Consider the following 24,757-nt stretch of genomic DNA (forward strand, 5'->3'; position numbering starts at 1 on the left):
AGGGTTTGAAGCTAATGTAGCCTTCATGAACAAAAGAGTTGAAGGTTTGAAGGTTAATATTGGAAAGCAGCAATACAGAAAAGAAAAACTATTGTGCACTCACTGTGGAATGACCAATCACACAGTGGACAAGTGCTACAAATTACATGGATATCCTCCAAGTTACAAACAAAAAGGGAAAGTTTCATCAGCAAATCAAGTAATGGTCCAATCCTTGAGTACACCTTTTGATCAAAATTGCATGTCTTTCTCTCAAGAAGAGTATCAGCAACTATTAGCATTAATTCGACCACAACCAACTGAGTTACCCAAAAACACTCATCAGCCAGCTAATGTATTATCAACATCCAATCTGCCTTCATTCTCAAGTAAAACAGTTTGTCATTCAACCTTTCCATCCATGGAAAATGAGAATTTAACATCATTCTCTAGTACCTGGATCATAGATACAGGTGCTACAGACCATATTGTTCATTCTATAAATCTTTTCACCTCAATTACTCAAGTTCTCAATACATTTGTCAAATTACCAAATGGAGAAAATGTTACAGTAACACATCTTGGTACTGTCAATTTATCAGAAAGTTTAGTTTTGAAAGATGTTTTATGTGTTCCTAGTTTTGCATATAATCTTCTTTCAGTAACTAAACTCACATCTGATCAGAAATGTTGCTTTATTTTTTTGCCTGAGATTTGCTATATACAGGGCCTTATCCCATGGAAGATGATTGGGAAGGGTAGAAGGGCAGCTGGTCTTTATCTTCTGCAACAATCATCAGACAGTTCAGTTGCTACTTCCATACTTTCACCTAGTGTAAATTCTGCTTATCACTTATGGCACAATAGACTAGGTCATCCCTCATCCTCGAGGTTATTGTTCCTTTCCAAGTCAATTCCAAATTTCACTTTCAATAAATCTGTACATGAACATCATTGTACAATCTGCCCATTGGCAAAGCAAAAACGATTATCATTTCCAGTTCACTCTTATAAACCTAGTTCAATTTTCCATTTAATTCATTGTGATATATGGGGTCCATTTTCAGTACCTACTCATGATGGTTTCAAGTTTTTCTTAACAATTGTTGATGATCATTCTAGATCAACTTGGGTTTACTTAATGAAATCTAAATCTGAAGTTAAACATATTCTTATAGCATTTTATAATCTGGTCTATACACAGTTTCAACAGTAAATAAAATGCATAAGAACAGACAATGGTCTAGAATTTCAAATGAGAGAATTTTTTCATTCCAAAGGAATTATACACCAAACTTCTTGTGTTGAGACTCCTCAACAAAATTCTATAGTTGAGAGGAAACATCAACATCTCTTGAATGTGGCAAGAGTTTTAAGATTTCAATCAAATATTCCTTTAAATTTTTGGGGAGAATGTATTTTAACAGCAACTCACATTATTAATCATATACCATCCCATATTCTTGAAAATAAATCACCACAACAGATTCTTTATGGTGATACTCCCTCTTATAATCATTTTAAAGTGTTTGGTTGCCTATGTTATGCTTCTACCTTAAGCAATAACAGATCAAAATTTTCTCCTAGAGCTAGAAAGTGTGCATTTATTGGTTATCCTTTTGGAACAAAAGGATACAAGTTGTATGATTTGAACTCTCATAATTTTTTTGTTTCCCGAGATGTAGTCTTTTATGAGCATCTTTTTCCCTTTCAGAATATAGATTCTTCCCAACAGACTTGCATAACATCTGAGTTGGTATTACCTAATTCCATTTCAGACCATATATCACAATCATCAAATATTCCAGATAATCTGTCAAATAATTCCAATGATATCTCAGATTCTATTACATCCTCACCAGCATCCTCACCCTCTTCAAACCAAATTCCAAATATTCCTCCATTACAAGATACAAATCATTTTCCTCCTCTTAGAAGGTCTACTAGACAACATAAAGTTCCTGACTATTTGCAATTTAGCCTCTTCAGCAGCCTCTACCTCTACCACATCATCTCTTGGATCATCTGATATGACTTCAGGTAATAAATACAGCATTTCTTAATTTTTATCATATGAACATTTATCTCCTTTTCATAAAGTTTTTAGCATCTCCATTTCATCTCAAAAAGATCATGCTTTTTACCACCAAGCTGTTAAACATTCTTATTGGAGAGATGCTATGTCCATTGAATTAGCTGCCTTAGAATCAAATGATACCTGGACTCTCATTGAACCTCCACAAGATAAAAATCCTATCGGTTGTAAGTGGGTATATAAAACTAAGTTTAATGCTGATGGCTCAATTGAGAGACATAAGGCAAGACTAGTTGCCAAGGGTTATACTCAAAGGGAAGGGCTTGACTACTTAGAAACTTTTTCCCCAATTGCAAAAATGGTGACATTGAGGTGTTTCTTATCCTTGGCAGCAATTCATAGTTGGCATCTAGTGCATTTGGATGTGAATAATGCTTTCCTTTATGGTGATTTGGATGAAACAGTTTACATGAGACCTCCACCTGGGTATCTTAGAAAGGGGGACACTCGAGTTTGCAAGCTACAAAAATCCTTATATGGATTAAAACAGGCCTCTAGGCAATGGAACTCAAAGTTCACTGCAGCCTTGGTTGAGTTGGGGTTTGTTCAGTCTAAATCTGACTATTCATTGATCACAAAGAAAACAGATGATTATTTTGTGGCTCTTTTGGTGTATGTGGATGATATCCTACTGGCCAGTAGTGATCTCTCTGTTGTTCAGAATATCAAGCAGTCTTTGAGTACTTTTTTCAAGCTAAAGGATTTAGGTCCTGTCAAGTATTTCCTAGGAATGGAAATAGCTCGATCCACAAAGGGCATTTCTATATGCCAGAGAAAATATACACTAGAATTGATAGATGATGTTAGTTTATTGGCTTCTAAGCCAGTGAATTTTCCTATGGACTCCCATTGCAAACTTTCTAAGTCTGATGGAAAATTGCTTGAAGACACAACTGCCTATAGAAGGCTTATAGGCAAGTTATTGTATCTTACTCATACCAGGCTAGATATTACCTACTCAGTTCATTATTTGAGTCAGTTTTTAGAATCACCTCGTGTTCCTCACATGCAAGCAGCACTCAGAATAGTTAGATATGTCAAGATGGCACTAGGTCAAGGCATTTTCCTTTCAGCTTCATCTAGAGTTCATTTGAAAGCATTTGCTGACTCGGATTGGGCAAGCTGCCCTGATACAAGAAGATCTATCTCTGGCTATTGCGTTTTTCTTGGTGATTCTTTAGTTTCTTGGAAATCCAAGAAGCAAACCACTGTCTCCAGGTCTTCTGCAGAGGCTGAATATAGATCCATGGTATATGCAATTTGTGAATTAACTTGGTTAAAGTCATTGCTCACTGATTTTCATCAGCTTCATTCTAAACCTTCCTTATTATTTTGTGACAACCAAGCTGCACTTCATATTGCAGCTAATCCCGTTTATCATGAGAGAACAAAACATATTGAATTAGATTGTCACCTCATTAGAGAGAATTCAAGCTGGTCTGCTTAGAACACTGCATGTCTTATCTTCTCATCAACTTGCAGATTTATTAACCAAGCCTCTCGGTTCTAATGTTTTTCATTCCTTGTTATGCAAGATGAATATTCACAACATCTATCATTCATCTTGAGGGGGACTATTGTAAATACTGTCAAGTTGATTTTACTTTTTAGTCCTTACTAAATACTTTAGTCACTTTGTTTAGTTAATTCTGTTTTAGGCTTCGTTTGATTCTTTAACTACTCTCAACTCATCTCAATTCATCATTACAACTTTTTTAAATCTCAACACAAAATATAATAAACAATTCAATTTTTTCAAATCCTAAAATAATAATAATATTAAAAAATAATATTCTAACAATATTTTATCATTTCAACTCAGCTCAACTCAACTCACTTCAACATCCAAACACAACCTAAGGTGAGTTTGGATCCCAAACTCATCTCAACTCATCATTATAATTTTTTCAAATCCTAATACAAAATATAATAAACAATTCAACTTTTTCAAATCCCAAAATAATAATAATATTAAAAAATAATATTCTAACAATATTTTATTATCTCAACTCAACTCAACTCAACTTACTTCAACATCCAAACACAACCTTAGTCTTTTACCATCAGTTAGTTAGACTCAATTGTATATAAATAGAAGGGTAAGTTGATGTATTTCTTCAAGTAGAATAATATCAGATTTGATTTCTTTTGTCAACTTCAATCTTCTTTATCTTCTTGATTGAAGTTGTATCAAAATTAATAATTATATTATATTATATTAATTATTTTTATATATCTTTCTCACTAAAATATTTTTTATGGATGATAGAATCTGTCGGTATAGAACTCAAAGCCAAGCCGAAGTGGGTGAAAAGATTTGCAGTCGATTGGGAGGGGTGTAGGCCCTCAATGTTCACAATTTTTATTGGGAAATCTCGAAAAAGCTTCCAAAAATGTCCGAAGGGTTTTTTTTTTTTTTTTTTAAAAAAAAGAAAAAAAAAAGAGAGATCACTGTAGGGGGGGGGTTCAATACACGTTAGGGTCTAAAATAAAATTTAAGTGAGTTCCTAATTATAATATATTAAAATATAAATTATATACAATATTTTCAACATTTTCAATAAAATAAGATTTTATTTAAATTTATGCAACAATTTAAATGAAGCCTCAACACAAATTTTGTACTTCAATTTAGCGAGATCTTAACAAATTTATTTAAAAATATAAATATTTCATTATATTAAATATTAAATTTAATATTAAGGGGCTTGCACGCATTAAAAAATATAAAATTATTTAAAAATTTATTTAATTAAATGGTTTTTATTTTTTATTTTTAAAAACAAACTCACTTTTAGTTTTGGAACCTTGCATAGGTGTGCCCGTGGGGTTTAGGCAATGTCCTAAATGCCTTACTTTTTATTTTTTAATTTGTTATAATTTCCAAGGGAATATATATACTCTTTTTAAAGTACTTTTTAAAACTATATATATATATATATATATATATTTATATGCTGATGAACCAGATTGCTTTAATGTTTAAAAGTAGAGAAAAGATCAGATCCTAAATCATGCCCTAATAAATTTAATTAAAAGATTGTTAGAATATTTTTTTTTTTAGACGAGATAAGATGAGTTGAGATTAAAGTTAAAAAATTAAATAAAATATTGTTAGAATATATTTTTTTAATATTACTTTTATTTTGAGATTTGAAAATTTTGAATTGTTTATTTTATTTTGTATTGAAATTTAAAAAAATTGTAATGATTAGATGAGATGAATTGAGAAGTTTATTGAAAACAAACAAGGCCAAACAGTTCAATTTGTCTTCATGATCTTTTTTAATAACTTAGTGGTAAATAAAAGAATAATGAGGAGAAATTAAAGGTAGATATAGTGCGTGACAGCTTCTTTACAGAAAGCGTATGCTTTGGCCACCAACTTCCTTTTTACACATTCATGTGCTGGTCCTCTTCTCGACGTCAATCATCCATTATTTTTATTTTTTGATCTATATAATAGTGTAAACGACATGAAATCAAATAAATATTATTCTCGTGACAAACTTTACAAACTAATGCATTTTTTTGTTGTTGCATATCATACAAAAGATTAAACACTTAAATGTTAAGTCTGTGCCTAAGGTCGATGAAGATGTAAATACCATATATTTACTATTGTGAAGAAGCACATTAAAGATTATAAAAGTGTTATAACTGTAAAGAGATCATACAAAAGTAAATTCATAAATTAATATAAATTTGTATATTATATTAGATCTACTTTATAAATATTATTTATATTATATTAGATCTACTTTATAAATATTATTCTCCTGAATCCTGATCAACTTTATAATAGTTTTTTTTTTTTTAATTTTGTCTAAAGAATTCAAATATATCATATTAAGTCACATCAAGTCTTATTGAAAAATTTTGAAATAATCCCTTAGGTTTTTAAAATTTCTACTTTATTTTTTTTTTTGGAAAAAATTGGGACTTAATGAATAAGATCTTTTCTCTAACTAATTTTGGAAGACCTTTTAATTGTTAGACAACTCCTTATGACTTTATTTCTTGAAATAAAAAGAAAAATAAAAGAAAAGGAAAACGGAATACTGTTAGGTCTGTGCCAAAGCTCGATGACTATGTAAATACCATATATTTACTATTGGGAAGCAGCACATTAAAGATTAAAGAAATGCTATAATTGTAAAGATATCATATAAAAATAAATTCATAAATTGATATGGATTCGTATATTACATTAGATCTATTTTATAATAAGAATATATTTATAATCTAACATACCACGTCAAGTTACAACAATTTATGAGTTTATTTTTATATAATTTCCTTAAGGCTAAATCATTTCTCTATAAAAATTAATTCAGAATCAATTATTTTTTAGAAAAAGAACATTAATTCATGTTATAATTCATGTTAATTTTGGGCAAGACCCTTTAATTGTGGGGTGTTTACAAACTCAACATTAGAATGCACTTGTTTGTACAAATCACCAATTAGTAATTGATTACTTGTAAGGGATTTTTTTGTTGCCATTCAGGCAAGAACGGATTACAATATTAGAAAGCTTAAATACAAAATCACCAATCACTAACTAATTGCACATATCTTGTTATATTTAGAACATATTTAGCAAGTATTAATAACTAACCGATTCATCCATTGTACACATTTTCTAACAGAACAAGAATAAGAAAAATAATTTTATAAAAAAATAATAATAAATATGTTGGATTTTCTAGAGGAAAAGAGATTAATAAAACTCTACTGGCTGCATTTCCTACCTGACAGATCTTCAGGGGCAGAACCCATTTAACCATCTAGACTCTTACATGTCTGTGTTTATGGTATTGACTAAGTGTAGATCATTTGTAATAAAATAGTACTGTTTCATTACAAAAAGATTGAATTTCTGCACATCCTACATCAACAAGACAAGGAGGGGGTGCTGGGGGAACAGTGGCATGTCTACAGTTGGCATCCATTACATGTAGCAATGTATCCTCATCATAAGAAGTGTAAAGAACTTGTTGTCATTATGATTGAAAAAATGTTCTACAAAAGAAAAATAGCTCTTACTTTTATTAGGTTGGTACGAGCCAATCCTACCTTCAGTTCTTCATACGGGATTGTGCCAGTACTTTTATTAGTATCAATGTTTGTAAACATTGCCTTCAGCCCTTGGATTTCTTCTTCAGAAAAAATCTCAGCAATGACCTTCAGGGCAAGTTTCTTTAGTTTGTTCATTGCTGTGAATTGCTTCATCCTGGAAAGGACAGCACTGTCGATTGGCTTGTCTGATGCTTCTCCATCTTCTCTAATCCACTGGTGCTCTAGAACTTGAGTAGAAGTAATCCTTTTCTATGGGTCCTGTGTTAGCATCTTGCGGACCAGGTCCTTGGCACTGCTTGAAATAGATGGCCATGGCTTGCTTTCTAAGTCAATTTCCCCTTGCAAAATAGCATAAAAAATCCACTTCTCCGTCTCAGCCCAAAATGGAGGTACGCCACTGAGTAATATATACAAGATAACTCCTGCACTCCAAGTATCTATTTCATATCTCCGTCGTAATCCTTCAGGTGCAACATAATAAGCACTCCCAACTATACCCCAGTACACCTTCCCTTCTTCAATGAAAATGGACAACCCAAAATCCATGGCCTTCAAAAGTGCATTCTCATTCTTGAGTTCAAAAACCACTTTAAGGGGCAAACCATCAAGCAAATGGGGGGTAACTACCACTGGATTGCCATGCTTCATGCTTTCCTCTATGTAAGTTGTAGCAGGCTCCGAATGTTTTTCATTGGTCCCAGCGATAATAATATCCCAAAAACAAACCACCATTCAAAAAGAAACCCACCAGGAGCATCCATTACTACAAGGTCTAATGCAACCTCCCCTTTAGTCATGAAAGATTTCACTTTGGCATGCAATTTTTTCTTCACAATAATAAAATGCAATGAGAAATTTGATTCCCATTTCTCTATCACCTCGACTTTCAACATGCCAAAACATAGACCCTGCCTATGCATTTTATCGAACAAGTTGAGTGCATTGCTCGTACCGCCATACGTAATCGCATCATCTTCCTCCTCACAAAGTCGCAAAAAATGTGTGAATTCCTCTAAATTGAAACTATATACAACTAAAGAAAAAACCAGGGACGGCTCATTGAGCTCGGATTTCCACTCTCGCAACATTTGATGTACTTGCTGCTCTAAAACCACAATGTCATAAGCTCGACTCTCCTTTGCAGATTGGAGGTCGTTGACCACCCCTTCAAGGTCGTTGACCTGGTTCTTAGCCCTCTCCTTCAACAGCTATGAAGAGTGGAGATTGGATTTCCCTCTAGGATTTGAAGATTATTCTCAAGAAAAAAACACTTGGTTTCTAAGTCATCGTTGGTAAACGACTGAGATTAACACGCGACACATGAATCACTTAGACTCACAACTTAAACTAGAGCTATTAGTTTCTTGTATAGGAAATCTGCCAACACAAGTATTGTTGCATAGTACTAACGACCCCCATCCCGAGTTGTTAACTTTGGAACATAATAAGAATTGCAGGTTCCTCAATGATGAAAACTAGCAAGTGTGTTTTAGTGTTAGGAGTGAGATTTGAAAGTAAATCTAGAACAAAACAAGCATTTGGGTGATGAATGAAGAAAGGATGGTAGGTTGATCAATGGTATGAGTGATTTGATTAGTTTAGTAAGGACTCACCGAGTTGAGTATCCTCTAAGTTCAAATTTTCGATATCCAAGGTTGTAGAATGCCTCTTCTGTTGTGGATAATAGTCAGATTCCAAGTTGCAATCATGCTCATAGAACACATATGAATAATCTTTAGCATTATCTGCATGCTTATGCATCAACTGGACTCCACAACGTTTAAGGGGTAATGAGTTTGAATAACAAGTAAACTTAACATTTAGACTTTTCCCTTTTAGCTGGAAAGGTTCTAGAATAGAATACTCCAACCATTCATGATCTAAACCCCATGAGTGAAGTATCCTTTCTTTACAAAGCTTTCTTATGCCGTTACAGGTGATGTCAACATTAAGAAGATGAAGGGGAGTTTCTGTAGAGAGCGCAAAAATAGAAGCCCATCAATATCTATTTCACATGATCAAGTATTTTAAGCCTCTTTACAATGGATTAACCAGTCAGGAATCATACTTCCTGGAAATATAATGCTACCAAAATAGTCATTAAGATGTCCCTGTTAAAAAAATATGTTTCAAACATGCCACATAAAAGGAAAGGAAAAAAGAAAAGACAGAAACATCAGAGACACAGAGAGGGGGGGCGGGGGGGAGGGCAAAAGAGATACCTCATCGAATAAAGGATTTGCCACATGAATCCGTATATTCACAAACATTTTATAGCATCTGAACAATTCAATCCATCGAAATGCCCTTAAGTTGCAAGTATTGAATTGAAACTTTCTCTATACTTCGGGAAACCTTTCCAATGAGATGCATCCATTAGCATACACCTCTTCTATATTGGGTGGAAGCTCTAGAATTTCTTGAAGTTGCCTGCAATCCTCCAACCTAAGTTGTTTTAATCCATTAACTCTTTTGATGGATGTGGAAAGACTAACAACATCACTACTCGATAGATCTAATTCTTAAAAGCAATTTTGTTTCCTAGCAAGAGCAAAGTATATAACGAACGTCTTCATGAAACCATAACCTACTACGTCTGCCAGGCTCTCTTGGTGACTCTTGTCGAACAACTTCTCTACCCATATCTTGCAACAAGTCATGCATAGTCAATCTTATTACTTATCGATACTTCTGTGGCATTGTCGATAAGCTTTTTGATACCAGCATTTGGAAAGAAGCCACAACTATCCAGTATTTTAGTGACATCTTGCATCCTCTCCTTTGAAAAAACATGCAATATCAAGGAAAATATTTCTCCATTTGGCTCTAATCCATCGTAACTTATTCTTAATTTTTCTTGAATATTTTCCTCCGGAATTCTTTTGTATTTTTCCAATAAGATATATCTCTACCTTATAGATCTGAGCCCACCACTATTGAAGCGAGTAGAAGACAGACCCTCAGCATAGCTTAGTGCATCTTTTGTGAATTCCACAAAATTGTCATTGGGTTTGTCACATTTGAAGGCATTATGGCTAAAGAGTTGAATAGCTTCATTGTGAATAACTAGTATATGTTTATCTCTTGTTGTTATGATGATTCGACTTCCTAAACCAAACCAATCACATCTTTCACATAACTTTTCCAATTGGTCTTGTTGATCCACATCATCAAGAACTAAAAGAATCTTTTTGCGGCAAAGTCTTTCTTTTATCAAATTGATTCCTCTCCCTCCCTCTATTTTGTTTTTTTTTTTTGACAAAACTAAAAACCAAAAAAACAACTTTTCAGCTATGGTATAGAAAGCATGTAAGAGCTTTGACGCAATTAGATAAGCTGTAGCAACAACGAATGAAAAACCATGACCAACAACTTTCACAGCGCTCAAATATAGGTCTTAGTTAAAATTTCTACTTTTTTTTTTTTTGGAAAATATGGGATTCCATTAATAAAATTTATACACTAATTTGGAAGGCCTTTTAATTGGTATCTAGGAAACTCATCATAACTCTATTTCTTTTATTTTTTTAAAAAAAGGCCTTGTTACTAACAAATTACACATGCCTTGTTATAATTAGAACATATCTAACTAGCACTAATAACTAACCAATTCATCCATTGTACACATATTCTAACAACACAAGAATTAGAAAAATAAACTCATAACAAAAATAAAAATAAATAAATATGTAGGATTTCCTACCTGACAGATCTTCAGGGGGCAGAACCCATTTAACAATCTAGATCATGCCTGTGGTTCTTGACAATAAATTCAATCTTTTGGAATGAAACAGGTACAAAAATATGATAATAATCCAATCCAGAGCTTTAGGAATTTTGATTTGTGTCATTTCTCAAACCAGAAACTTTCAGCAATTACCCTGTATTTTGACAAATATAGCCCAAGAAGATTGATGATTACAGTATGCGGAAAAAGAAAACAAACAACACAAATGTTAAGAAAACCAGCTCCACGCACATTACCTTTCTTCCCTCCACACATAAATTTGGTCATTAATTTCAGCATTTTAATGGTGACCTTATAATGCCTAGTATAACAACTCATCCAGCATCCTTTCCAATATGGGAAGAGGTCATGATAGTCTCATAGAAAGCCGAAAAGGCAAAACAGGGATAAGAAATCATGTCCAATACATATCCTATTTGGTTAACTCAGAAAGAATCCTAGAAAATTATAATTCCTTTTATGTTATGCTATACAATTCTAACCTTATTCAACTTACCCTTCTTATGGTCATTAGGTCTGTAAAACATAGTTTTCAAGGCACTTAAGTCTGCCTTTACAGATCTGGTATTGGTCTAAAAACATATTCTTTGAGGCCTTTGAACCTGTTTCAATATTCTTGGTGTATATATATGTACTGAAATTCCAGTAAAGTGGTCAAGGAGATTACTTTGCTACAAATTCCACAAGCATCCTGTGAATGCAAGGTTTTAGCCATTGCAAAACAATTCGAGATAGGTTCATTCTGTGTCACTTAACACTAAAAAAATACCTTTAAAAGACTACTAATTTCCCATAAAAATGTTTTCTAAGATACATGAAATATCAATGGATGCTTATTCACGAGTCACCATGAGATAATGCAATTGAAGTTCTAAACATGCTAATAGTGAAAGGATTTATTCCACAAACTTTTTTCATATATGGTTTTGATTGATAAATATGCATGCAATACTTTAAAACATGCCCTGAGCACTCATGACGTCAAGTAATATGACATAATCATGCTTCTTTAAAGGAAAATCAGCCTATCTTCATCGTTGGAAGTACATTAGGAATACCTATCAGCCTTCTTCAAACATTTATTTTTTTTCATCCCTTTACTGTTCTAGATCATCAACACCATAATAGCTCAGCCAAATATCACTTTAGAAGTGATTAAGGGCTCTTACCTAAGAGGACTTTTATCAAACATGAGGAGAAAACCAAGAGTGGTAATTTTCAACAAAATTATGAATCAAGGCTCTCAACCGATTAATACTATTCTAGATCATGAGAAAAATATGATTGAATTTATATCAAGAATTTTATCCCTCTGAATTGATATGAAGCAATAACAATAAATTGTTGAACGCATCAATAATTGGAGAAAAAATCAATCTCATAAATCAGTTTACTAATCTTTAATGAGGTTTCATCCTTAACCGTAGTTGAAAATTTAGCTAGGCATATTCATGAAAATAAGTTCTAGAAAATGAACGTAAATAAATATCAAAGCAATATTTAAAATGAAACTAAAGAAAAATAAAAATTCCACTGCTCTCAAAATGTAAAAGCTACAAGTCTGTTACCGTTAAAGTCTGTTATCGTTACAGTTCTTTCCCAACTTTGATTCCTTCTACAACTTTGATTCCTTTCCGAACTTCAATTGCTTCATTAAGATAAAGTTCAAATTTAAGTAAGAAAAATAAATATTTCAAGACAAATAAAAATATAAGAATTAACATGACTACATAATTGTGATAATGCTTTATTTAATTTAGTAAAATTCTGCACAAATTCGGCTATTATCACTTACCCAAAGTCGAAGTTCTAAATCGAAATCTTCATAAATTAAATCATCATTAGCATCATTGAATTTCATAATTCTCGTGGTTGAAGATTGTCGCTTCTGTTGTGGGTTCCAATCGGGTTCCAAGTCATGCTCCCCACCATCTCGGTATCTCTTTGAAAGTTGAATAGGATTAATGAAATTGTCATTCCCGTATATTAGATGGACTCCGACACTTTTTAAGATTGCTTCATTTGACCCACTTCCAAATGTAAACCTCGTATTGTACCCCTCCCTGTAACTTCTTGACATCATCTCATCAATAGAATTTCCAGCTATGTATTTTAGACATACACGACGTGGGTCCATTGAAGGCAACAACAAATCACAATATGGGTCCAACACCATTGACTGGCCGTTTATTGAGATAGTAATAGTTTCGTATCCCAGCGGAAGAGGTCCCACAACAAAACACAAAACTAATGCTACGATCTGATGCCCAAAACACATGGACGCATTATGATCAATTTCTATTTCAATAGAATTACTATATGAAGTGGTCTCCTTGCAATACTTGAACCACTCTGGAATCCTACTTCCTGGATATATAATCATACTCGAATCTTTCATCTGAAGGCGTTCCTATTAAACCAAGTATATGTTAGAAAACAAATAAAAGTAATTATCAAATACGAAACAGAAAGAAATTAGAGATCAAATAGATGAGACATGTATACCTGAACCAATGATGGATCTGGCGCATGATTCCCTACATCCACTTCCACTTTATTGCATTCCGATAAGTTAATCCATCTTAGCTGTTTTAAGTCGGGTGTACCAAATGAAGATTTTGTCGATACATGAGGAAAGCGTTCCAATAACACACATCCTCTGGCATTTACCTCGTTTATATTTGGTGGAAGGTGTAGAATTTCTTCAAGTTGCTTGCTGTCTCTCAAACCAAGTTCAGACAATCCAACAAATCCTTCGATACATGGAGAAAGGCTAACAATACCACTACCAGATAGATTTAAAGTTATCAAACTGGATGAGAAATTATATGTCCGAAATAAATTATTTGATTCTGGTAAGAAATTCTTTAGCCTGGAACATCCGCTGGCATCTACCACTTCTATATTTGGTGGAAGGTGTAGAATTTCTTCAAGTTGATTGCAGTAGCTCAAATAAAGTTCAGACAATCCAACAAATCCTTCGATGCAAGGAGGAAGGCTAACAATACCAATACCACATAGATTTAAAGTCCTCATACTGGATGAGAAATTGTATGTCCGAGATAAATTATTTGATTTTGGAGGTGGCAATGGGAGAAATTCCATACTCGCTGAAATTTCATTTTCCTGTGTACATGGCATGGATTGTCGATTATGCCCCACCTCCTCTACAAAATTTACAAAATTTGGACAATCTTTGATATTAACATCCTTAAGACGTTCCAACTGAAAAATGTTTAGTGGAAGATGCACAAGGCTTTTGCATCCTTTCAAATATAACGTGTTGAGCGCAGTGAGGGTTGTAATGGATGAAGGTAGCTCTTGTATTACGGTGCTTTCTATCTCAACACACTTCAAATATTCCATTTCACACTCAATTTCAGGAAAGTATTCAAGGCTTGTACAACCTCTAAGTTTAAGTAATTCTAGACATCTCAACTTGAAGCTTCTTGGCAACTTCTTTAGGCTGGAACAATAAGTAAAATCCAATTTAACAAGCTTATCTAAAAATCCAATAGAATCATGAACCTCAACTAAACTTTTACATCTGTCAAGAATCAACTTCTCTAGATTTGAGCAACTTGAAATATCTGATATATTTGTCAAGTATTTACAGCAACTGAGATATATACTTGTTAAGTTCTGTTTAAAAAGAAGAAAATAAAGGAAATATATTAACAATTAAAGGAAATTTGCAGCATACCTTAAATCTAAGACAGATTGACATGATATTGAAAATAAAAATACTTACCTTAGATTGCAATCTCGTGCCTAAATCTCTAATCTTGCTTCTTTCCATATTTAAAACAACGAGTTTCTTTCCATCAAAAGTAGATGGCAAAGACTCCAAAGAGCATGCAGGCCAATCAAGAACTCTTAACTTATTAAAGCGATAATTCAATCTGCGACAAAAAGTTTTATTGTAGCTTCTAACTATTAATATTCTGAGTCTTTCCATTTTTGCAAACACCTCAGAACCCAAAGGTATCTCGTGGTCTTTCGAAGGCAGATTTATTAGTATGCCTTCAATTTGCTCTGTTCCCTAATGTGAGAATGCACAAGTGTTATATCAAAAATCAAAGATAAATTCCCTATAATTCAACACTACTTGCGCAAGTGTTCATGAACTATATATAAGTTTAACAAGCTAAGATAATATATATATATATATATATATTTTACAATATGTGTGTACATCACGATTTCATTTATTAAGAAGGAAATAACAAACATAAGCCTCATCTTTCATCATATGGTGTTTCTATTTTAGATTTCAAAAGGGATAGCCTTATTTTTGTCATTCAGATTTCTAGAAATGAGTGTGTACGTTCAAATGTCAAAGTCATGTGTACTTCTTCCTTTTAATACGTATTACTCAGTTTAAAACAGGGTCAGGTAATCATAGCATTTTGCCTTTTTAGAAAAATGGGGAAAAGGGGATTGGCTTTGATGATTTTATTAGTACTTCTTCATTAAAAATTATTTTATTTACAACATTGAGAAAATATTTCATGTAGAGGGTACGTATGTGTCTATATAATAATTTATATGTATTTTTGGATCCATTTCTTTTAATTTAATAATAGCTTCAATTGAAAAAAAAAAAAAAGAACTCGGAAGTAGAATTATATTTCTAGAGAAAATCTTACCTTATTTTTTTCAAGTACTTCACAAACATCTTCATGAAACCATAATCTACTCCGCTTGCCAGGTTTTTCAGGTGATTCTTGTCGAACAATTTCTCTTCCCATATCTTCTAGTAAGTCATGCATCCCCAATTGGTCATTTTTATCAATAGTTATGAGACATTTATCATTGAGCCTTTTGATACCGACATCCGGATAGAAACCACAACTTTTCAATATTTTAGTGACATTCTTTCTCGTCTCCTTTGAAGAAACATGCAATGTTAAGGAAAATCTTTTTTGTAAAACCATCTAATCCATCATAACTTATTTTGAGTTTTTCTTGGATTTTGTCGTCTGGAATCCTTTTGTACTTTTCCAATTCACTTTTCCAAAAATCTTCATCTTCTCCACATAGATTTGAGCCTACCACTTTTAAAGCGAGTGGAAGGCCACCAGCATAATGTAGTGCATCCTATATGAGATCCGCAAAACCATCAATAGGTTTGTCACTTTTGAAGGCATGCTGGGTAAAGAGCTGAAGGGCTTCATCGTGGTCCATTTCCTTCATAGGATAATTCAAACTAACACTATGCTTAGTTAGCAAACTCTTATCCCTTGTTGTTATGATGATTCGACTCCCAGAACCAAACCAATCGCATTTTCCACATAATTTTTTTAATTGGTCCAAACAATCAACATCATCAAGAACCAAAAGAATTCTTTTACAGCAGAGTCTATTCCTTATCAATTCCATTCCTTGATGATCATTATCAACACTCAAACTTGGTGACTTTCCTAGAATGTTAGAAAGAATTGTCTCTTGCAACTGATTGAGACGACCTTGATTTTGTTTTGAAGATTCTCTAACATCAACAAGAAAACAATAGCCTTCAAACTTCTTAGCAATGAGGTTATACATCTCTTTTGCAATAGTTGTTTTACCAATTCCACCACTACCGAAGATCCCTATCATGCGTGTGTCATTCTTCTCAAGACATAAAAGCATCTCCATAACATAATTTATATGAGACTGTATTCCCACCGGATTCTCGGTAACATGCAAGTCAAAACGATTTGGTAAGCTTGTTGACACATCTTGAACAATCTTCTGGATAAACTCATGTTCGTCCCTACCAACGCAAAAAGATTTAAAGAAAATTCATGAATATGACTTCCTCACGTTAAAAGACATGAGAACATGATTTAGGCACAATTTTATTCTCATGTTATAAATGACGTTTATTGGCAAGGCACAAGTTAAGTACTAAATGCAGGAAAATGATCCCTCCTACCATTTGAACTACATACATGCAAGATACAATTTTAGGTAGTGCTAGTTTTGCTCACTATTAAAAAAATAATTTTTTTATATTGATTTTAAATTTATTTAATTTTTTTCAAAATGAGTTCACATGTTCTGAACTAACAACCATTATAAACATATGAATTTTTTTAAAAGCGTAACAATTCGCATGGCTAGAGCTATATAAGTACTATACCAAAACTATCATCATAAGTGCTGATCGAAGAAGGTGCTCATGTACGTTGTCATTCTTTGTTCACTGCTTTCTTTAATCGTTGCAGTAATGTTTTTCAGTACGTGACATTTATGTGTTAAAAAAAAAATGCCACATATTTAATTTATCCCAAAAGTTTGGTAAAGTTTTCAATTTTACTTTGTACATTCCAATTTAATTTGACAATATATATTGAGAATGTGCTAGCTTGACCAATTTAATTGGTAAATCATAAATGTATGCAATTACTTAGGGTAGAAATTATATATACATATATATATATATTAAATAATGTAAATAATAATAAAAAAAAGACCGTAGTTCGAGTGCGAAAAATGCAACTGCTTAAAAAACATCAATATGAACACAAATTTTTATGAATTCAGGGCTTCTGCATTTTGGTCATACGTAATGTGAAGCCAGCCCAAGCCCAGATCACAACTCAGGTGGCAGGCCCCAAAACCTTAGGAGAAGGCCTCAAAACGGCCTCGTTTTGTTCTCTCTGATCTCCTTCTCTCTCATCCCCCGTCGCCTTCCTCCCCCTCTCGAGTCGTGACCTCTGTGCACCGCTCTGCCCACCAACCACACCCACAAACACACACGTAGCCGAGTGTCAGCACTTCTCTACCACCCCTAGCTGCCGCCCACCTCTATCAATCACAAACGCGAACTATGTTGCTCGTGAAGTGGTTTCTCAATCTGTAAACAGCGTGAGCCACCTCCCCCTTCGACCAACTCTCTCTTCCCTCCCTCGGCTTCTCGTTGTCTCTCAGTCTCACTCTACCTCCCTCAGATCTCTCCTCTCTCTCTGTTTTGTGCTGTCTGCTACCACCATCCTCCATGCCTCGACACCACATCTCTAGTAATCATCTCTCTCGATCGTCGCTCTCTCTGTCTCTCTCTCTAGAACACGAAACCCACACCTATTTTGGGTTCAAAAACCCTAGCTGCTGCCACCCCGCTGTGTCATGTCCGCCAGATGCTGGCCACGGTGAGCCATTAGTCTCTGTGTTCATCACACTCACACACTCTCTCTCTCTCTCTCTCTGAAATTTTCCACCCGCCGACCACCCCACTATCATGAGTCAACGGATTGTAACAATTTCTAAGTTGGATTGTAACAGTTTCTGAGTTATCCATTTTTGAATTCTTTTCAAACCATCTGTACAGATTGTAACAAACACGTCAGTTTCTCTAGGATAAAGTCATTCAAAATAGTTGTTCCTTGAAATAAGGATTTCAAACAAATGTTTGTTATCCCGTATGTGTATTTAACTGCTGCAAATGTAAATGAAGATTGCATTGGTTTTCCACATTCTGATATGGTATCAGAGCAACCACGAGTTGCATAAGCCGATCCAATTTTTTTTTTTCTCTGCTCTTCAGCAATCATGTCTACTGAATCTGAACCTGCAACCATTCTCAACACCAATGACCCACGCCAAACTCTTATCAGTATCAACGTTGCTGCTCAAGCCCCTCTCAAACTCAACTCTTCCAATTACCTCTCCTGGAAACTGCAGTTCCAAACACTCTTCATTGGCTATGACCTCCTTGGCTATATCGATGGCTCCAAACCGTGTCCTCCAGCCACCTTAACACAATCCACTACAACCAGACCCAATCCTAGTTACATTCTATGGACCAGACAAGACCAGCTTATTCTCAATGCTATCATTGGCTCCATCTCACCCACCATTATTCCCTTCATAGCTCAAGCCACAACCTCAAAACAAGCCTGGACAATTCTAGCCAACACCTATGCCAAGCCCTCTCGTGGCCGCATCAAACAAATCAAAAACCAACTCAAAAACACCACCAAAGGCACCCTAAGCATCACTGAATTTATGCAAACCATCAAAACTCGAGCAGATGATCTTGCTCTTCTTGGAGCCTCAATTGATGAAGAGGAAATCACAGATAAAATCTTTGATGGACTCGGTGATGATTACAAAGAATTAGTCCGCGCAGTCCAAGCAAGAGATACCTCTATCACCTTTGAAGAACTTCACGAAAAACTCCTCAACTTTGAAGCCTCTCTTCAAACAATTCCAACTGAGCCACACCATTTTCCAGCTACTGCAAATCCCACATACCGTACCAATACTAAACCTTGGCGTCCTTCTCCACCACAAGGCACCACTACCTCCAACTGGCGCCCATCCTACAACTCCACCAACCGCCCACCTGCAACAACCAATACAGGACCCACTTCATCATAGGGGCCACGTCCTCCCCCCAGACCATACCTTGGTCACTGCCAAATATGCAGAATTCAGGGTCACACTGCCAAACGATGTCCATCATTCCGCCTCGTACCAGTTCAAACTTTCCCCACGCCCAACTACTCTCACCAAGGAACACCATGGCAACCACAAGCTCATCTTGCCACCAACCCCACCACCACGCCATCCTGGCTTCTGGACAGCGGTGCATCACACCATGTTACATCAGATCTGAGCAACCTCTCTCTGCATGCTCCATACATTGGCACTGATGATATCATGATCGGAGATGGCTCCAATCTTCCCATCATGCATACTGGTTCCACATCTCTCCAAACTCCTCACAATACCTTTACATTAAACAATGTTCTCTGTGTTCCATCTATGAAAAAAAACCTCATTTCTATATCACAATTTTGTCATTCTAACAATGTTTCTATAGAATTCTTACCATCCACTTTTCTTGTGAAGGACCTTCAAACCAAGACAACACTGCTGAAAGGACAAACTAAAGATGGTGTCTATGAGTGGCCAACCTCCTCCCCTTTGATTGCCTTCTCCACAATAAAGACCACTACCTTCGACTGGCACCACAGATTAGGACATCCAGCTTTTCCAATTCTCAAGCATATTGTATCTAGAAATCAGTTAGGCTTATCTTCCTCCTTATCTCCTGATTTCTCATGTAATGCTTGTCTTTACAATAAAAGCCACAAATTGTCTTTCTCCAACTCTACAATTGTTTCTACTCAACCTCTTGAAATCATCTTTTTAGATGTCTGGACCTCTCCCATTCTCTCACACCATGGCTTTAAATATTATGTCCTCTTCATCGATCACTTCACTAAATACATTTGGTTTTACCCACTAAAACAAAAATCTGATGTCAAAGAAGTCTTTAAAAGGTTCAAAGCCATTGTGGAAAAACACTTCAATTTAACCATTAAAACCATCTACTCTGACAATGGTGGTGAGTACATCTCCGTAGCTGATTTCCTTTCAACCAATGGTATCTCTCATCTCACCACTCCACCTCACACACCTTAACACAATGGCTTTTCTGAAAGAAGGCACCTTCACATAGTCGAAACAAGCCTTGCTTTACTCACTCATGCTTCACTGCCCCTCTCCTACTGGACATATGCCTTTGCCACAGCAGTATACCTCATCAACAGAATGCCCACTCCCACTCTAAATCTGTCCTCACCCTACCACAAGATATTTCTGACAGCACCAAACTACTCAAAGTTAAGGGTCTTTGGCTGCTTATGCTACCCTTGGCTTAAACCTTACACATCACACAAACTTGAATCACGGTCCAAGCCGTGTGTTTTCCTTGGTTACTCTCTCACTCAAAGTGCTTACTACTGCCTTGACCCTTCAACATCCAAAATCTATGTCTCTCGACATGTCAAGTTTGTTGAATCTCAGTTTCCCTATTCCTCATTACCTAGTCCTTCCTCTATTACTACTCCCAACCCCATCGCCACTTGGATTCCACCACCACTTAAATTATCTCCTCCCCATTCCAACAGCCACTCACCATACCAACTGAGGTCATTGTCCCTCCACAACCTCTACATCCAGCTCAAACGCATCATCCATCCACCAACACCACCCAAACCACACAAATTCCTTCCACTAACTTGTCATCATCAACAAATACAACCTCACCATCATCCTCTCCTAACCCACCCGAAACTAATATCCTTCCAACTCACTCAATGACCACCCCAGCCAAGAACCACATTCATAAACCAATTACCAAAATGAACCTTCATACCCAACTCTCTAAATCCAACGATATTGAACCAACAACAGTGACTAAAGCCTTTCAAGATCCAAAGTGGCGTGAAGCCATGTCTGATGAGTGTAATGCTTTAGTCAGAAATGGCACATGGGAACTTGTTCCACCAGATTCCACACAAAATATAGTTGGGTGTAAATGGATTTTCAGAATTAAACGTAAATCTGATGGCTCTATTGACAGGTTCAAAGCACGTTTAGTCGCAAAAGGATTCCATCAAAGACCAGGAGTTGATTACTTGGACACTTTCAGTCCGATTGTAAAACCAACCACAGTTCGTGTTGTTCTCAGCATTGCTGTATCTCGGGGTTGGTCTCTACGCCAACTTGATGTCAACAACGCCTTTCTCCAAGGTCACCTCTCCGAGAATGTCTACATGCAACAACCACCAGGTTTTGTTGATCAAGATCAGCCATCATATGTCTGCAAACTTCGAAAGGCAATCTATGGCCTCAAACAAGCGCCTAGAGCATGGTATCATGAACTTCACACTTTTCTTCTTCGCTTTGGCTTCAAGAATTCTCATGCAGATACTTCACTATTTGTGCTCACCACTGCTGGACATATTATATATATACTTGTATATGTGGATGACTTAATAATTACTGGTGACAACACTACGATCATTGACTCATTTATTGATGTTCTTGCTCATCGGTTTTCTATTAAAGATCTTGGACAACTATCTTATTTCTTGGGTGTGGAGGTAGTCCCAAATAAGCAAGGTATTTTATTATCTCAAAGACGTTATGTTCTGGATATTTTGGGTCGAACAAATATGACTAATGCAAAACCAGTACTCACTCCCATTCCCACTAGTCTGCCTCTAATGTCCAACTCAGGCTCTCCTCTGTCTGATCCTACAGAGTACAGAACAGTGGTTGGCAGCCTTCAATACCTCTTGATTACAAGACCAGATCTTGCTTTTGCGGTTAACAAGCTCTCTCAGTACATGCACACCCCAACAATCGACCATTGGAACTTCGTTAAACGTCTATTACGCTATCTATGTGGAACCATTAATGAAGGCATCCAAATACATCGCCAATCACCACTCAATCTACACGCCTATTCAGATGCAAATTGGGCAGGTGACAAAGATGACTTCTCATCTATATGGGTCGCAATCCAGTCTCCTGAAGTTCTAAGAAGCAGAAAACAGTAGCAAGATCTTCCACTGAAGCCGAATACAGATATGTCGCAAATGCAGCTGCTGAAGTCAACTGGCTTTGTTATCTTCTAACTGACCTTGGTATTTCACTATCTACCTGTCCTATTTTATACTGTGACAATATTGGTGCTACTCAACTCTGCTCCAATCCTGTGTTTCACTCCAGAATGAAACATGTTACCATCGATTTTCATTTCATCAGAGATCAAGTACAAAATGGTGTCCTTCGGGTTGCTCATGTTGCTTCAGCAGATCAACTTGCTGATGCACTCACCAAACCTCTTCCTCGTACCCAGTTTCTTGATCTCAAATCCAAGATTGGACTTCTCTCTCAAGCTCCATCTTGAGGGGGCATATCATGAGTCAACGGATTGTAACAGTTTCTGAGTTATCCATTTTTGAATTCTTTTCAAACCAGCTATACAGATTGTAACAAACACGTTAGTTTCTCTAGGATAAACTCATTCAAAATAGTTGTTCCTTGAAATAAGGATTTCAAACAAATGTTTGTTATCCCGTATGTGTATTTAACTGCTGCAAATGTAAATGAAGATTGCATTGGTTTTCCACATTCTGATACCCACTACCTCTCGCCAGCGTACGTCTCCTCCTTCTGCCATCTCTCACTTTCCCTCTTTCCACCTCTGCCTCCATCACTTTCTGTCCTTCTCATTCTCTGTCTCTGTCACACTATCTCTCAGGTGGAAGACTACCCACCAGCCTTCCCTCTTAGTTCCCCTCCCTCACTCTCTGTCTCACACACTCGGTTTCTCCTCTCTTCTCTCTCTCTAGCTCTGCAACACACACATAATCTGTTTCTTTCTACCTGAGACCCACCACACCCATTCAAGAGACCACTGCGCCTTAAGCTGACGGGAATGACCACAGGAAGCAGCAGAGCTCGGGACGCCTGTGATCATCCAGAGATGAATAGAATCGGTCCCTCGTGAAATTTCGTCTTGTGGTGTTTTCGTATATTAAGGGTTGCGTTTGATTCTCAAATTCAATTGAGTTTAGTTAAATTTAGTCTAATTTTAAACTGAATTTAATATTTAAACACTCAATTTTTAAATTATTAAATTCATCCCAACTCAAAACCTTTTTACATGTTGAACCTACAACATTTTTCAATTTAAAACATCTTTATACGTAGGACCGACAACATTTTTTAATTTTTCATAAAAAATATTAAATTCATTTTAACATCTAAACATATTTTAAACTCAGTTTAGATAGGTACTATATAGCTCCCTCCATTACTTAACTCATTACTATTTATAAAGAATACAACTCACTATTATTTATAAAAAATTTAACTCAACTGAACTTCACTCAAAATTCAAATTCAGCCTAAATTTTCTTGTTGTCATGTCATATTGAGGAGATTTTTTTTTAACTATTTTACAAGTTTACAGCTTGTGAACGTGTACTGAAAATCTCATCCCTTCTACTGAATTATAGCTTCTCACTCTATCTATATATATATATATATATATAGGCAAATGATGTAATTCGATCAATTATATATAAATCAATAGAGGGATAAGAGTTGTTGGAATTACTCGTTGATCTTCAAATGGAAACCGGATAGATTGGCAGCTTGTTTTAAGGCAGTCTTCCACCTCTGAACTTTAGCGTCATCGTTGAACTTGTCCTCATGTTTAGCAAATGCTTCTTCAAAACTATTTTTTTGGTGTCGAACTATCGATGGGTTGACTTTGTAATACACCGATAGAACCTTTTGTTGCTTTGATTCTTTCAACTCTAGGATCTTCAAAAGCTCATCTAAACACCAAGTAGATGCCGCATAGTTTTCAAAAAATATAACAATCAAAATTTTTGATTCTTCAATAGCCTTTAAAAGTGTCGATGAAATTTCTTCACCTCTTCTCAACTCCACATCATCTTTGTAAGTGTTGATTCCATTTCGATCCAAAGCATGGTAAAGATGACTAGTAAAACCATTGCGGGTATCCTCACCGTGAAAGCTTAAGAATACATCGTAATGTTGAGAGGTTAAAGAAGATGAATAGGAGGAAGGAGAGGGAAGGACTCCCGGCAATGCGATGGAAAAAGACATTTTGGATGTAAAGTGTTATTAGTTGGAGATGGATATACCGTGGATGACGATTGGACTCCTTGTGTAAGTTTAAAGAAGGGGATACCGCGTTGCAAGAGGAACTTCTTGGCAACTTCCGCGTTGCATCGTATCGAAAGTAGAGAAAATAAAATATGAGATGCCAGCTTTTGATGAGAACAATAAATAAAAGAAATCATTAATTAATTGATCCAATCCATGACTTTAGTGTTAGCATAGGACAAAAGACTAGTCAAGATCTCCTGGATATTAGCGAAATCGACAAATCATCATTTTTTTTTTTTGTTTAAAAAACAAATTCTCATCGTCATTGATAATAGCAAAAGTTGTGTCTAATTCAGAAAAATTATTGCTACCTCATAATTTAACTACTACTTCATTTTTCACTTCTGAAATTGTTATTTTTT

The 24,757-nt window shown here is 35.4% G+C and overlaps 2 protein-coding genes and 1 long non-coding RNA gene across 3 annotated transcripts; all 3 read right to left on the reverse strand.

Moving 5' to 3' along the window:
* Positions 1-7,405: 7,405 nt before the first annotated feature.
* On the reverse strand, positions 7,406-7,804 carry LOC109020491 (calcium-dependent protein kinase 19-like). Its single transcript, XM_035690782.1, has one exon. It carries the CDS (start codon positions 7,802-7,804, stop codon positions 7,406-7,408), a length of 399 nt encoding a protein of 132 aa, XP_035546675.1.
* Positions 7,805-9,219: 1,415 nt separating this feature from the next.
* On the reverse strand, positions 9,220-10,908 carry LOC118348576. Its single transcript, XR_004801654.1, has 3 exons — positions 10,860-10,908; positions 9,379-9,586; positions 9,220-9,267 (listed from the first exon to the last, which is right to left on the reverse strand). It is a non-coding gene; the product is annotated as an uncharacterized LOC118348576 (long non-coding RNA).
* Positions 10,909-13,986: 3,078 nt separating this feature from the next.
* Positions 13,987-24,332, reverse strand: LOC109020490 (TMV resistance protein N-like). Its single transcript, XM_035690783.1, has 3 exons — positions 23,815-24,332; positions 15,554-16,662; positions 13,987-14,370 (listed from the first exon to the last, which is right to left on the reverse strand). Exons 1-2 carry the CDS (start codon positions 24,330-24,332, stop codon positions 16,005-16,007), a joined length of 1,176 nt encoding a protein of 391 aa, XP_035546676.1. The 3' UTR covers positions 13,987-14,370; positions 15,554-16,004.
* Between the last annotated feature and the right edge of the window lie 425 nt (positions 24,333-24,757).

Source organism: Juglans regia, chromosome 6 (assembly GCF_001411555.2).
Source record: "Juglans regia cultivar Chandler chromosome 6, Walnut 2.0, whole genome shotgun sequence".
Lineage (NCBI taxonomy): Eukaryota > Viridiplantae > Streptophyta > Magnoliopsida > Fagales > Juglandaceae > Juglans > Juglans regia.